The following is a 14,856-nucleotide window of genomic DNA, read 5'->3' as shown; positions in this document are numbered from 1 at the left end:
ATGTGTCTCCATCATGATGAAATAAGTTGCAGAACAACTAATGCACTTAATCAGTTGTCAATCCAATTGCTTAGTTCTTGGACAAATTTCTTGCTGAAGGAAATTACGCCATGGTTGGGATTCGAACCCATGACCCTCTGTTTCAAAGTCCGAAGACTAATCCACTGGGCCAAAACGCTCCACGTTAACCTATATAGGCCATTCTCTGAAATCACATGATGATTGACTCTTCATATATTCTTGTCAACTGAGACAACTATACTGTATAAGATAGGCTATACATACATGTCTTTTTTTCAGACAAAAAGTTCATGTTTCGTGACGAGAACGTCAGAGCTGATAAGAGATATCAGAAAAGAGTTGCTAGAACAGCTTGCTAATCGGTTAAGCCTAAGCTATAAGGGCTAATCCAGGATGAAAATAAACTTGATGATTCGAAGAGCTAATTAATGCCAATCAAACATAAAGAAAGTAAAAGTCAAGTCAACCCCCGAAAAACATTGGTTTGAATAAATAAAGAGAGAGGGAGAGAAAAAACGGAAAAGTGAGTGAGGGACATCATCAACTTTCTCATTTGCATGTAACCGAGTTGTGTAACTGATATGTGAAAAATAAGCAAAACTTTAAAGGACCTATTAGACCTAATACAATTGTAATAGGTCCATGCCCCAGCATAAGTTTTTATGAATAAGAAGAGAAAAATACAACTATAACACTGAAAATTTCATTAAAATCGGATGCAAAATAAAAAAAAACTATATATGACAGTTTAAAGTTTCGCTAAATTTCACAAAATAGTTATAAATATGCACATCTTGGTCGGTATGCAAATGGGGAGACTGATGACGTCATCCACTCACATTTCTTTTGTATTTTATTAAATGAAATATTCAAATTTTCTCCTCATTTGTCAAGTAAAGAACTATTAATTCCTCCCTAAACATGCGGAATTAGCATTGTTTGATACTGTATGGTTCAGTCAAGTTGGTCCTAATCTGTAAAAAATGAAACACTGTGTAATTCAAACAGTAAAAAACAAAAGAAATAGTGAGTGAGGGGCATCATCGTCTGTCTCATTTGCCTGTCACTGGGCCGTGTTTATCACTATTTTGTGAAAAGCGAAAATCTAGAATGTCATAACTTTCTTATTTTAAATTCGATTTTGAAAAAAAAATATCAGCGTTATATGCTTGTTGGATTCTTCTCTATCGATCGAATCAACAATATACTGGGGTGGACTTGACATTAATACACAGTAAAATATATTGGGTAAAAAATTAACTGACCGTTCAGCACGTACGAGGGTAATTATTTGTCCAACCACTTTACCCAATGCGGGAAGCATAATTATTGTCCAGTAAGGTTTAAAAAAAAATAAGCAGCAATTACTTTAGAATGGGCAACATTTTCATCACACTGGATAAATAAAAATGCCCCAAAGAAACGTCCAGTGTTGGTTGGACACATAATTACCATCCCTCATATGGAACATATTTTACCCATTTAGAGTGTAGTTCTTTAGTGAGCAACTGATGATGTCATACCCACTTATTATTTTGCATTATATGAAATTGTGAGGTTTTGACAGTTTCTCACCAAGAATGAAAACAAAAATGGATTGACTAGTATAACTAATTTAATATATGTATATGATAGGGTCATTGCTGCAACTTCAAGGGAGACAGATCGACACACGGGTATGAAGATATAAAATGATTGTGATTTCATGTAATCAAATATGGAAAGAGAAAGTGGGGACATGTACTTCTGCCCTCGGGCGCCATTAAAACCTCCTACTCAAGTTTGCAGGCAAAACATGAAAAGCCTATATAGGTCTACCTATTTTTATTTATTTTTTTTGCATAATTCGGGCATAATTTGCATGCAGTCTGAATTGAAAGACTAGATTTCTACCCCACCATGAATGCTTGCAGGGCCACTCAATTTCCCTGTACAAATTGAATGTCCCCTTATGGAAAATCCTGGATCCGCCCCTGGTTGGGTATGATTAGTACGAGTAATATATAGTTATGCCACAATTGCCATTCATTTTGTTTGCTGCAATATTATGTTCGGCAGTTGTACACAATTATGGACATTCATGCGCTGATGGCGATCCAGGATATGTTTCATGATGTTTCGAACACTTCAGCTTTATGATTGACTGCGTTTCTGCTTACAGAACTTGGAAAATCGCGTTATGATGAGTTTCTCAACTGAATAAATGCTACCGGCTCTCCTCTGAGCCCGTCTCGGCTGCATGCACTATATAGTGGTCGCCGTGTATTGTGCGTGGTTTACAACTTGTATGCACTATAGCCTTTTCCTAAATACAACCATAGAGCTATTCGCTCTACTCTGTCCGGGTCTTCTGTTGTTTTTTAATCGGCCTTCAATACGTGTATGTGATGACGGGATGTACTATTACGAGAGAAAGTCATGTAAGTATGTATTACAGTCGGGATTACAGTATACATACAGGTATATTCCCTGCAAAAAGGGGCGTGGTCAAGGTCTGCACCTAGATCAGGAGGTATAGGGCAGTATAGTGTAGGTGGTGAATTGTTGTCGTGTTATAGTAGTAGTAGCAGCAGCAGCAGCAGCAGCAGTAGTAGTAGTAGTAGTAGTAGTAGTGGTGGTGGTAGTAGTATAAATATAGTAGTAGTAGTAGTAGTAGTAGCAGCAGTAGTATTGTAGTATAGTAGTAGTAGTAGTAGTAATAATAGTAGCAGCTAGCAGTAGTAGTAGTAGTAGCAGCAGCAGCAGCAGTAGTAGTAGTAGTAGAAGTAGTAGTAGTAGTAGTAGTAGTAGTACAGTAGTAGTAGTAGTAGTAATAGCAGTAGTAGTAGTAGTAGTAGAATAGTAGTATTAGTAGTAATAATAGTATAGTAGTATATTATAGTAGTACCGTAGTAGTAGTAGTAGTAGTAGTAGTAGGAGTGCATGGTAGTAGTAGTAGTAGTAGTAGCAGTAGTAGTAGTATAGTAGTAGTAGTAGAATAGTAGTAGTAGTAGTAATAATACTGGTAGTAGTAGTAGTAGTATAGTAGTAGTAGTAGTAGAATAGTAGTAGTAGTTTTAGTAATAAAGGCAGTAGTAGTAGTAGTAGTAGTAGTAGTAGTAGTAGTAGTAGTAGTAGTAGTAGTAGTAGTAGTAGAAGTAGTAGTAGTATAGTAGTAGTAAAGTAGTAGTAGTATATAAGTAGTAGTAGTGGTGGTGGTGATATAGTATAGTGGTAGTATAATGGTAGTAGTGGTGGTGGTAGTAGTAGTAGTAGTAGTAGTAGTAGTAGTAGTAGTAGTAGTAGTAGTAGTAGTAATAGTAGAATAGTAGTAGTAGAAGTATATAGTGGTAGTAGTAGTAGTAGTAGTAGTAGTAGTAGTAGAATATTAGTAGTAATAATAGTAGTAGTAGTAGTAGTAATAGTAGTAGTAGTAATAGTAGTAGTATTTTTTACTTGCACGCAATGTAAGCAATTTTTTATTGGATAATGTACATACACTTGCACGCTGCACTTCACCAGTACGACAATACACCAGACGGTGGACTGTACTGTTTCCAGAAGAAGATTTAGTAGTAGTATAGTAGTAGTAGTAGTAGTAGTACTAGTAGTAGTAGTAGAAGTAGTAGTAGTAGTAGTAGTAGTAGTAGTAGTAGTAGTAGTAGTAGTAGTAGTAGTAGTAGTAGTAGTAGTAGTGGTAATAGTAGTAGTAGTAGTAGTAGTAGTAATAGTATAGTAGTATAGTAGTAGTAGTAGAAGTAGTAGTAGTAGTAGTAGTAGAATAGTAGTAGTAATAATAGTAGTAGTAGAAGTAGTATAGTAGTAGTAGTAATAGTAGTAGTAGTAGTAGTTTTACTACTACTAGTAGTAGTAGTATATAAGTAGTAGTAGTAGTAGTAGTAGTAGTATAGTAGTAGTAGTAGTATAATGGTAGTAGTAGTAGTATATAAGTAGTAGTAGTACTAGTAGTAGTAGTATAATGGTAGTAGTGGTAGTAGTAATAGTAGTAGTAGTAGTAGTAGTAGTAGTAGTAGTAGTAGTAGTAGTAGCACTAGCGTGAGATAGGTCAATGGTGGTAGGGGTAAAACACAAAACATGATTGCTTTAATTGTCCTCAACTCTCCATGTACTTGTGTTCTGCATGTGTTTTGATTGATAGGCCTATTATATTTCATTGTCTTTAGTTGCCTTTAATATGATTATTCTTTTTTTTAACTGGGCATTGTTGCAAGAACTTGATCGCCTCGATCGTATGAAAAAAAATGTACGCGATATTCGTCATTGACATATATAGATCCCTAGCTGGCTTGTACCCTTGTTAATAAGTTTATCAGCACTAGTTGTGATTTATTCCAAAGCAATCGGCGTATTTATTAGATGGGTATGCTTGGGGAACCCGACCCATCCCCCTTCAAAAAAAAAGTTCCACGTACAAGAAAAAAAAATGGAGAAGAAATATGTAGATTATTAAAAAGAAGATTTTCCCAAAAAAGGTTCCACGTCCAAGATTTTTTTTCCGCTTGTTCCCGAATTTTGCGCTATATCCTGGCCCCTCAACATTTTTTTTTTTTCTGGGCCGGGGCTGAGATAGGGGGGGGTTGGGTACGTGGAGCGGGGGCTGATAGTATTCACACATGAAATCTGGGTCTACCGATCAGGGACATGTGTAAATGGAACAATAAAAGGGTCATTGATTTGTTTTTATATACGCCACCGAAATTATTCAAGCTGATTTGCTTATGAGCAAATGTGTCAGTCAAACTCAATTATTTTCACGAAATATTTTGTATTAATTAGTATAACGTTCTGAAATTGTTATTCAATATTACAGAACAGATAATGACCACTTAATGACGATGTCTGAATCAGACGAAGACGATTCCGTCATGGTGGTCGACAACGGATCGGGGTCAATCAAAGCAGGGTTCGCGGGGGACGACGCACCACGATTTGTATTCCCAGCGATGATCGGACGCCCCAAGTATCAGGTAAAATACCTGCTTTTTTTCTTGAATTATTGTTTTGAAAATGGGCGGCAGGTTACTGAGTATACTGGGGGGTACGTGTTTCATCAAAGTTGTCAGCACTGACTAAATGGTCGGTGCTGACTATTTCAGTGGAATCCTTGGTTTTGATTGGCCAAGAAGCACTGGTTTCTGACTGTTGCTTCCGGGTAACTGTCGGAGAAAGACAAGTTGTCAGTGATGACAACTTTCATGAAACGGACCCCTGTAATGGGGAGCGTTTCATGAAAGGACTTGTCGGACGTTTTATCCGACAAGTGCTGTTTCATCCGACAGTTACCATAGTAACAGTGCTTCTCATCCAATCAAAATAAAGGAAAGTTGTCAGATCTGACAACTTGTCAAACATAAATGTTGATGAAACGCTCCCCATGTCTATGCTTTCGATGAAACTAGATTTGATTGGCAAAAGATATACATTGAGAACTTTTAAAGAATTTTTAAAGAAATCATGGACCTATATATAGGTCCATGAAGAAATAGAGTATGGAAAACATTACGCATTTGAAGACTAAAATCGGATGTACTATGAAAGTTATAATATAAATTGACGAGTATATTACGGTATTTGACAGGGACAGCGCTATATACATGGGATATGGGGAATTCCTCCATGAGTTTTCACATAATTAGGAAAGAAAAGTAGGGGAAGGCGGGGTAAGTTGTGACACTTGCATTTTGGATGTTAGAATTGATATGACCAATAATATTGTAGAAATAAGTATCTTGCCTTTAAATTTGATTCTTGGGAAATATTTTTCACCTTTATATATCTTTCTACCCCCACACTTAAAGTCAATGTGACCTTTGAAAAAGACGATGTCAAATGACTCAACTCAAGTTGCTCCATATGGGGTAAGTTGAGCCACAAAAACTACCAAAATACACTTTACGTGCAGACCTGCTTGCCGCCTTTTGATATTTATTAATTTTTGGGATAATTTTACCGAGTTGTGAAACTCTCCGCAGAGACTCGTGCTTTCGACGTTCATTCGAGATGATTATATCGGGGACGAGGCTCAGAGAATGAGGGGTTTTCTCAGTCTGAGATACCCCATCGAGCACGGCATCGTCACGAACTGGGACGATATGGAGAAGATCTGGCATCATACTTTCTACAAAAAGCTCCGCACCGACCCCGCCGAGTGCCCAGTCCTTTTCACCGATGTCCCTGAGAGTACAAAGGCTGGTCGAGAAAAAAAGACTCAGGTATACTGCTTGTCTTATCCTGTCTCATTTTTGTCCTTTTGTATAATCCTTTCTCTTCTCGTCTTTTATGTAATGCATAATGCATCTTTCATAATGACATAGCCATCACCATGAGGGCGGTACTTCAGAGTGGGGGAGAGGGGCGGTTGCCCTCGGGATTTTTTTTCTAGTAGTGAAAAAAGAGGGACAATTAAGAAAGGAAGAGGAAAAGGGAAGAGAGCAAAAAGAACAGCATTCGTGTAATTACATCACATCCCTGTAACTCAATTGATTAAAAAAAATGTCGACTGTCTTGCAACCCCCCACCACCACCACAATCAAAATGCCCTGTCGCCGCCCCAGCCCCACACTGTACATGTATATAGCTCAACCTTCAACTGTACTTTCTGGAATTTGTATTTCTGTTTTGCCTTGCTCTGAAACATTTCGTTATCGTAGTTATCTTTTTTTCTATTCACTTTTCTGATTTATTTTACTTATTTCCACCTTTCCTTTTTTTTCAACAATTCACGTATAATCATATGCTTCACTTGCTTCAATTTTTCTCAATATTTCTTCTTAAAAAGGTGTCAATATCAGCTTATTCCATTTTTTTCGATTTCATCACCGTCAGATTATGTTCGAGAAGTTTGGCGCCAAAGCGTTCCACATCTGCACACAGGGCGTCTTGTCCCACTGCGCGTCGGGGCGCACGATGGCTGTCATGGTGGACATCGGCGACGGGGTCATCAGTGTCGTGCCGATATCGGAAGGCTACATCATCACCCCGGCCATCCACCAGGTCAACTTTGGTGGCCGCGACCTCACCCAGATCATGATGAAGATGTTGAATGATAGGGGCTATTCCTTCGTGACGACGGGTAAGGGTGTTTTCCTTTTGATTATTACATGTTAAATGACATGTGAAGTCTTCCTTCGTCATGATTGCAATTGTTACCATTAGCATCATACTCATTTCATCTTCGTAACCTTTTTCATAATATTATTCGTCATCATCTTTTCCGTCATTCATTTACCATCATCATCCTCATCCTTATCATCATCATCATCATCATCATCAATCATCACAATCATCATCACATCATCATTTTCATCATCATCATAATCGCCATCACCATCATCATTTTCATCATCATCACCGCCATCATCAATTTCATCATCATCAGCAGCAGCATCATCACATCATTATCCTCGACTTCTTTGTTATCACCATGATCATAAAACAATATTAGTTTTATTTAGCACTTTCACTTCAAAAGAGATATTTAATCATACTCTCATATTCTCAGATTTTCAATTTGTTATTTTGTTATCCTTCTCGTGTCCACAGCTGAAAGAGAAATTGTCCGGGAGATCAAGGAAAGTCTTTGCTACGTCGCGCTTGATTTCGATAAAGAGACACTCGGGTCAGCTGCAACGACTAAAACCTATACGCTCCCGGATCGTCATGAGATCACCCTCGGCAACGAGCTCTTCCGCGTTCCAGAAATCCTCTTCCAACCCTCTCTGGCTGATCTCGACCACGCCAGCATTCAGCAACTCGTCTACGACACCCTTATGAAATGCGATAACGATCTCCGGCGGGACCTCTACTGCAATATCATCCTCGTCGGGGGCTCCACAATGTTTCCTGGACTCCAGGAAAGACTCCAGAATGAACTGTGCGCCATGTTGCCTTCGAAGGCAAGGTGTAGGGTTATTGCCCCACCGGAAAGGAAGTATTCTGTCTGGATCGGAGGGTCCGTCCTCGGCTCACTCACTTTATTCAAGGAGGTTTGGATAACGAAGGCGGAGTATGAAGAACACGGACCGAGTTTCGTACATGAAAAATGTATAAACTAGCAGAACTTGTTCTTGACAGGTCGATTAAGTGGTCCACCATTTTGGCTCTATTGTAGCATGCGTGGACATCTTTGATGGGAAAAATATGGCATAACCTAACCTGACCTAATAGGCCAACCCTGGGCTTGATGAGGAGGTCCATTGGATATTAGATATGGTATGAAAGTATATAGGTTTTACAATCGGCCACAACATTAACTAGCCCTTGATCATGGAGCACAATGTGGAGCGTTGTGGCCCAGTGGATTAGTCTCCGGACTTTGAAACAGAGGGTCGTGGGTTCGAATCCCAGCCATGGCGTAATTTCCTTCAGCAAGAAATTTATCCGCATTGTGCTGCACCCGACCCAGGTGAGGTGAATGGGTACCCGGTAGGATTTTTCCTTGAACGCTTTAGCGCCTATTAATATGGCGGCTCAGCTACAGCCGGGGTAATAATATGATACCAAGTATCAAAGCGCAGTTGAGTATATGCACATAGTAACTGCGCTATATAAATGGGCATATTATTATTATTATCATATACCTAATACAATCATGACTGTTGTCCTCCTTCCAGCGTGATGTCCGTGACGTGTAACCTCTCCTGGGTAACAGGTCAACTTTGGACTGGATGAGTAATATTGATAAGCAAGGTCATTAGAAATCGTGATATGAAAACTGGGTATACATGTACTTTATAGTAATGGACACAACTCCACATGTGGAGCGTTGTGGCCCAGTGGATTAGTCTTCGGACTTTGAAACAGAGGGCCGTGGATTCGAATCTCAGCCATGGCGTAATTTCCTTCAGCAAGAAATTTATCCACATTGTGCTGCACTCGACCCAGGTGAGGTGAATGGGTACCCGGTAGGAAGAAATTCCTCGAATGCTCGAGCGCCCGATCAAGGTAGCCGTGCTAAAGCCGGGGTAATAATAGCAGGGCCCGCTGGGAGAACAGTTTTCGGAACTGAAGTGGCTACCCTGGGTAAATATGCCGCTATTATTATTATTAACTGATCTCTTAAATAGGCTTACATTTGACATAGGCTGTATTTCTATCATTGATTTGTAATCACCGAATAGTTTGCAAAACTTGGTGTTAAGCCACAAGTGATGAAAGAGGACCATAACAAGTAATAATAATGGTGGTATTTGAATACCAATCAATGTAATTATGTCACATTCTGTCTGCGATTTTAGCACCTTTGTTATATCCCCATATAGTAATTTCAACACCAGCGCTAATGGTGGGATTTTAGCACTGTTTGGTGTTGTGTTCAAACCACATGGGGTACTTTACACCAGTGTTGAATCTTAGTACTTTGCGAATCGGTGTTATTATACCACATTCTGTTCGTGATTTTAACACTTAGTGTTTGGTGTTTTCTTCAAACCTCATGGGAGTATCTTTAACATCTGATGGTCAGGGGTATGTAGTCCTCTCGGAAGACACTCTAGAGTCTGGAAGTGTATGATACACTCATTACAGTGACTACAGTGATAATAAATAGTTGATACTGTAAGAGAAGTGTCCCATTCTTGATTAAAAACTCATTTCGTAGGAGTACCATACATACATACAAACTTTGTCAGGGATAGATCGTTATTGCACCCTCATGAAGTTTCAATGTCAAAATACCCAAACTTTCCATTTATACATTATTTTCTACGACCTTATTTAACATAGAAATATATATATTTAGGAATAAATTTTGATACAAAATATTCTTTTGCGTGTTCATAATTGTTGTGTTCAAGTCTGGTGTACATATACTTCTATATCAAAAGAGAGAGAGAGAGAAAGGGGTAGGGATTCGGTGAAGAAGAAGAGAGAAAGAAAGAGGAGGGGGAGAATGGGGTATGACGAGTCTTCAGGCACAGACCCTGATTGAAACTTTGATTAACGTGCGAGAGAGCCTATAGCATACATGCTATTGTAGGCTGCATATTCAGACCGCTTAACTCGAGTGAACTGTGGGTTTACACAGCAGACCAATATTTGACTTCGAAGATTGGGCGATTTCTTCTGAAATTGGAGGTTTAAAGAGGGTCACATGAAATTAGGAAAAGAGAAGTAGAGAGAGAGAAAGAAGATCAGGGGTCGGCTTCATTACGGACTTGCAACTGTTGTAACTTTGCCAAAAAATTTGATGGCAAATACCATGTTAACATGAGTCAGTAGCCAATCGTAATCAAAGTAGCCATAGTTGTAACGCTTTGTGAAACTGACCCCCATCAGATGGGGGCGTTGCACCTTTGTAAAATAATGTAACAATTACTTAAATGGAGTTGCTTATATATCAAAACAGACAATACAGGTTTTTATCTGGAAAGTCCATTTATGTATAAACAGATCTTATAGAAATCCACAGCAAGCTAAAATCTACATGTACAAACCGTTGCTTAAATGGTAGCTACATATCTCCCCAATAATCTGCCTTTGTTTAAGAACTAGCAAATGCATTCTATATAATTCCCTTAATATCCCATCTGGCAAAACGAGAAATTGACAAGACTGGATTCACAAGTTGGTCTGAGATTTATTTCCAAAACAACGGTTTACAGAATGATACAAAACCAAGCTAAAATGCATAATGTGAATATATTCATGGAAATAACAACTGTTGATAAATAAACTGTTTTGACGAAGTGTTTTATCAGTAATAAAGTGGAGTACTCCTGAAACTTAGACGGTATCACGTTCATGTTCATCTAGGATATACTTGTCAAAGAAATGTCAACAAGAATATAAGAATTATTATCAGCATAAGAATATTCATTTAATTCAAGAATTTATTCATAGTTATATAATTCATAAAACATGTACATTATCTACATTATTGCCACATAAAATGTTGATAAGGGCATATTTCCAGTGAACAAAATAGAATCAGAGTAGACAAACAAAAAGTTGCAATATGTTCCTAGAAAACCATAGTCGTCGTCTTCTTTTGTGTTGATATTTATGACGGACATTCATACATTTCGCCTCATGGAACAACGCAAGAAAGGGAGCTAACAGGTTACAGAAATATCTCTGCAGACACTGTCTAAAGGTATTTCCGATGGACCACATCCGGACCAATCTCCTCGTACTCCTGCTTGCTTACCCAATGCGTTTCATCGCGATACGGTCTCTTAGAAGCAAAAATAGAACCTCCAATCCAGACGGAGTATTTCCTCTCGGGAGGAGCGATGACATGCACCTTCATGGACGAGGGAGCCAAGGCTGTCAGTTCCTGCTCCATTCTCTCCTTGAATCCACGAAACAAGGTAGAACCTCCCACAAGGTAGACCAACCTTAGAAGGTCCTTGCGGACATCGCCTTCAAGGCCACTGATGCTGTTGTAGGCCATCTCGTGGATACCCAAGAAGTCTTTCTTGATTATGCTTGGCTTGAACAGAGCTTCCGGGATCCTGAAGCGCTCTGCAGGATCGATGGTGATTGTCTCTCCACTCGGTAGCTCATATGAATCCTTTGCTGTACTGGCTTGGTTTTCGTTGTCAGGATCGAGCGCAACGTAACAAAGCTTCTCCTTGACGCCACGGAGATCAGATAATCTTCCTGTCAGAGACAGAAAGTTATAAAGATAAACATTTCGGAATGCATACCAGGACCCCGTTGTATAAAAATTACCATAATGGTATAACTTTGCCAAGCAATGGTAACTTGCATGGAATCCGTGATTCTGATTGGCAGTTGATCAGCGTTACCATGGTAGGCCTAGTTACCATCGGATGGCAAAGTTACCAAAAAGTTCTTTTTTTGCAACGGGACCCTGATCTACAACCTTAACGTTTCTTAAATTTCATTAACAAATTAATACAAACTCAGCTCTGATTTGCCTCCTTTAATTCTACAAAGACCCTTGTCTACAGTCTGTTGCGGTCTCCCTTACCATTGTATCCATGTTCACTGACAAGATGGCAGAGTAGTGCTTCATCCAAGTCCCTGCCAGCGAGGTCCGTTTGAAGAAATGTAGGAGGGAGTGAGTTCCCTTGGTGGATCGGCACAACATGGGTGACGCCATGTCCGGAATCCACGAGATCCGCACGTCTTGCCAGAATAGAGGGCCAGAGCCGCCTGATTTGCGAGATAGATTGAAGGGCTTTGGAACTTCACTAAAAATATCTGCTAACAAAAAAATGGTTGAATGGGTTGTGTTTTCACCGAATTAGCTTCTTCGGTTTTAATATAATGCAAAAACGAGAATTACAATGACGAACGATGAGGAGTTTGAACAAAATAAAATCCCAGCTCGCAGCAAATCATTGAGAAATCATATAGGCCTACATATAGGTTTCAGTAAAATGAAAATTAAATGTCATCAAAATATTTGAGTTGTTATTTTCTCATTTGTTGGCTTTTCTTTCTTGGAAACGTCGATGAACTATCACTAAAATCTAGAAATGTAAATCTTTTTTTCTTTTTTTAAATAAATAGTTTGAAAAGTTGGGCCCATTCTACCAAATGGAAGAATATGAAGAAAAAAATGGGGATGGTTCCAACAGGGAAGTGTTATAGTGCTTCCCTGGTTCCAATATTGAATGGAAAATAAAGAGTAAAAAATAGGAAACTTGCAATATATCTTGCAATAAATTTTCCTTCAAAATACAAAAATAGAGGCATGCCCCCCATCCTTCAATTGACGCCAATGAGGAATTAAAAATTGTTCTTTTTTAACTTTACCTCTGCCGTTTTCTCTTTGTTCGGCTTTGGATTATTGGGGGTTTGTGAAAGCACGGCTCGCTCTTCTTGGCTTGAATTTCAATTCGGAAAAAGTATGACTCCAGGCATGTCATCCCACTTCGTAACGATACCTCGCAGAACTCCTCGCTTCCTCTGGGCCTCGTCCCCGACGTAGCTGTCAGCCAAAGCATTGGACAGACCAGCGAGACCTGAGTCAAAATTAAAAGTTCAGAAGACATTTATTTACAACGGTCCGATTGAAAATTAGAAGTTTAGAAGACAATTATATTTACAAATTCAATAAAGACAGACCATCAATCCGATTTATTTGCAAAGTCAATAAATCAGTTGGCTAAAATTATGCCTCCCCCCCTCTTGAAATGGTCAGAACTAAAGTAAGACAAAAAATGATGACACACTCTCTGCATGGGTGTGGCCATTTAAACGTACCGGGTTGGTATATATTCAGCATGTGGGTTGTCCCTGTGTTTTAACGACAAGATACTTGGCATAAAGTTATGCCACAATTGACATTCATTTTGTTTAGCCGCAATATGTTCGTTCGATCAATTTGCAGATGCCGGGTCAATATGCTGGCAGCTGTACACGATAATGGACAGTCATGCTGATATCCGGGACGGGATCCGGGATGCGCGTTTCCGTTTTACACCCTGGCGAAGGCATTTTCCGGAAAAGTAGCCAAAAAGCGACTAGTGAAGAGTCTACGTCTACGTTTGTTTACATTATCAGCTGGGCGCGCGATCCAAAGTCCGCACCGAAGTTATCCGCAGAACATACCGTACTTGCAAATGTAGCTGAGCTTGGCGTTCCAAGTTCAATACGAATGTTTGCCTTGATCATTTGCCTTGCCGATTTGCTGATGTCTGTCTTTCTCTCTATATTTCTATATATCTATCTCTCACATTCTATCTCTATATATCTATGTAACTGCAGTATCTATCTATCTAATGATCTTCTCTGTCTCTCTCATTCTTTATCTAACATCTATATCTCAAATTCTCTATCTCTATCTATCCATCCATCTGTCTGTCTTTCTCTATTTCTCTCTCTCTACCTACCTATGTATAAACTACAGTATCTATCTGTTAATTTGTCGCTCTTCTCTCTCATTCTTGATCTATCTGACATATATCTCTCAAATTCTCTATCTCTATCCATCTGTCTGTCTTTCTCTATTTCTCTCTATCTATTAATCTATTTTTTTAACTAGAGTATCTATCTATCTGTTAATTTGTTAATAATCTTCTCTGTCTCTCTCATTCTTTAATTATCTATTTAACATCTCTCTCTATCTATCTATCCATCTGTCTGTCTTTCTCTTATTCTCTCTATCGATCTATTTATCTATCTATTTTTTAACTTATCTATCTGTTAATTTGTTAATATTATTTGTCTCTCTCCCTCTTTATCTATCTAACATCTATCTATCTCTCATCTATCTATCTCTATCTATCCATCTGTCTGTCTTTCTCTATTTCTCTCTATCTATATGTATGTATTTATCTGTTAATTTGTCTATCTTCTCTGTCTCTCTCATTCTTTATCTTTCTATCTAACACTATCTGTCTCTCAAATTCTCTATCTCTCTCCTAGCATCTCTAGCATCTGTCTGTCTTTATTCTCTTTTTCTCTTTGTCCGTCCATATTTCTATCTACAACATCTCTCTCTATCTATCTATCTATATCTATCTATCCTTCTCTCTCTCTCTCCCTCTCCCTCTATATATCAACCTCTCTGTCTCTCCCCCTCTCTATCTATCCATCCATCTCTCCCTCTTTCTATCTATCTATCTATCCACCCCTCTCTCTCTCTCTCTCTATTTCTATCTATCTGTCTATCTTAATTGTCTCTATCTAATTATCAGTCTTCTATATCTATCTTTCGGCAGCTTCTAAGTGACTGTATCAATCCATCAAACTTCAATTTGTCTTTCCATTATAAGTATCTGTTTATTGTGATTTTGTCTGTCACTCTATTCATTTAGTTAATAATTTATTTTTAGAAAAAAACTATCATAAACAACGCGACTGCAAAAGCATGTTCGTATTTCACTCCTGACTGCCGCTCTCTCTGTACATGAAGTGCCG

At 38.7% G+C, this 14,856-nt stretch overlaps 1 protein-coding gene and 1 pseudogene across 1 annotated transcript; one reads left to right on the top strand and one right to left on the bottom strand.

Moving 5' to 3' along the window:
* Positions 1-2,234: 2,234 nt before the first annotated feature.
* Positions 2,235-8,396, top strand: LOC121430764 (actin, muscle-like). Its single transcript, XM_041628154.1, has 5 exons — positions 2,235-2,441; positions 4,832-4,988; positions 5,994-6,233; positions 6,847-7,093; positions 7,564-8,396. Exons 2-5 carry the CDS (start codon positions 4,851-4,853, stop codon positions 8,073-8,075), a joined length of 1,137 nt encoding a protein of 378 aa, XP_041484088.1. The 5' UTR covers positions 2,235-2,441; positions 4,832-4,850; the 3' UTR covers positions 8,076-8,396.
* Positions 8,397-10,796: 2,400 nt separating this feature from the next.
* LOC121430853 lies at positions 10,797-13,308 on the bottom strand (annotated as a pseudogene).
* Positions 13,309-14,856: the final 1,548 nt, after the last annotated feature.

This window comes from Lytechinus variegatus, chromosome 17 (assembly GCF_018143015.1).
Source record: "Lytechinus variegatus isolate NC3 chromosome 17, Lvar_3.0, whole genome shotgun sequence".
Taxonomy (NCBI): Eukaryota; Metazoa; Echinodermata; class Echinoidea; order Temnopleuroida; family Toxopneustidae; genus Lytechinus; species Lytechinus variegatus.
This window is presented reverse-complemented; position numbering and strand designations above follow the sequence as displayed.

Coding starts and splice junctions, on each gene's coding strand:
- LOC121430764 (XM_041628154.1), top strand. CDS start 4,851: ATGACGATGTCTGAATCAGACGAAGACGATTCCGTCATGGTGGTCGAC. Junction 4,989..5,993: donor TCGGACGCCCCAAGTATCAG/GTAAAATACCTG, acceptor AACTCTCCGCAG/AGACTCGTGCTTTCGACGTT. Junction 6,234..6,846: donor GTCGAGAAAAAAAGACTCAG/GTATACTGCTTG, acceptor CATCACCGTCAG/ATTATGTTCGAGAAGTTTGG.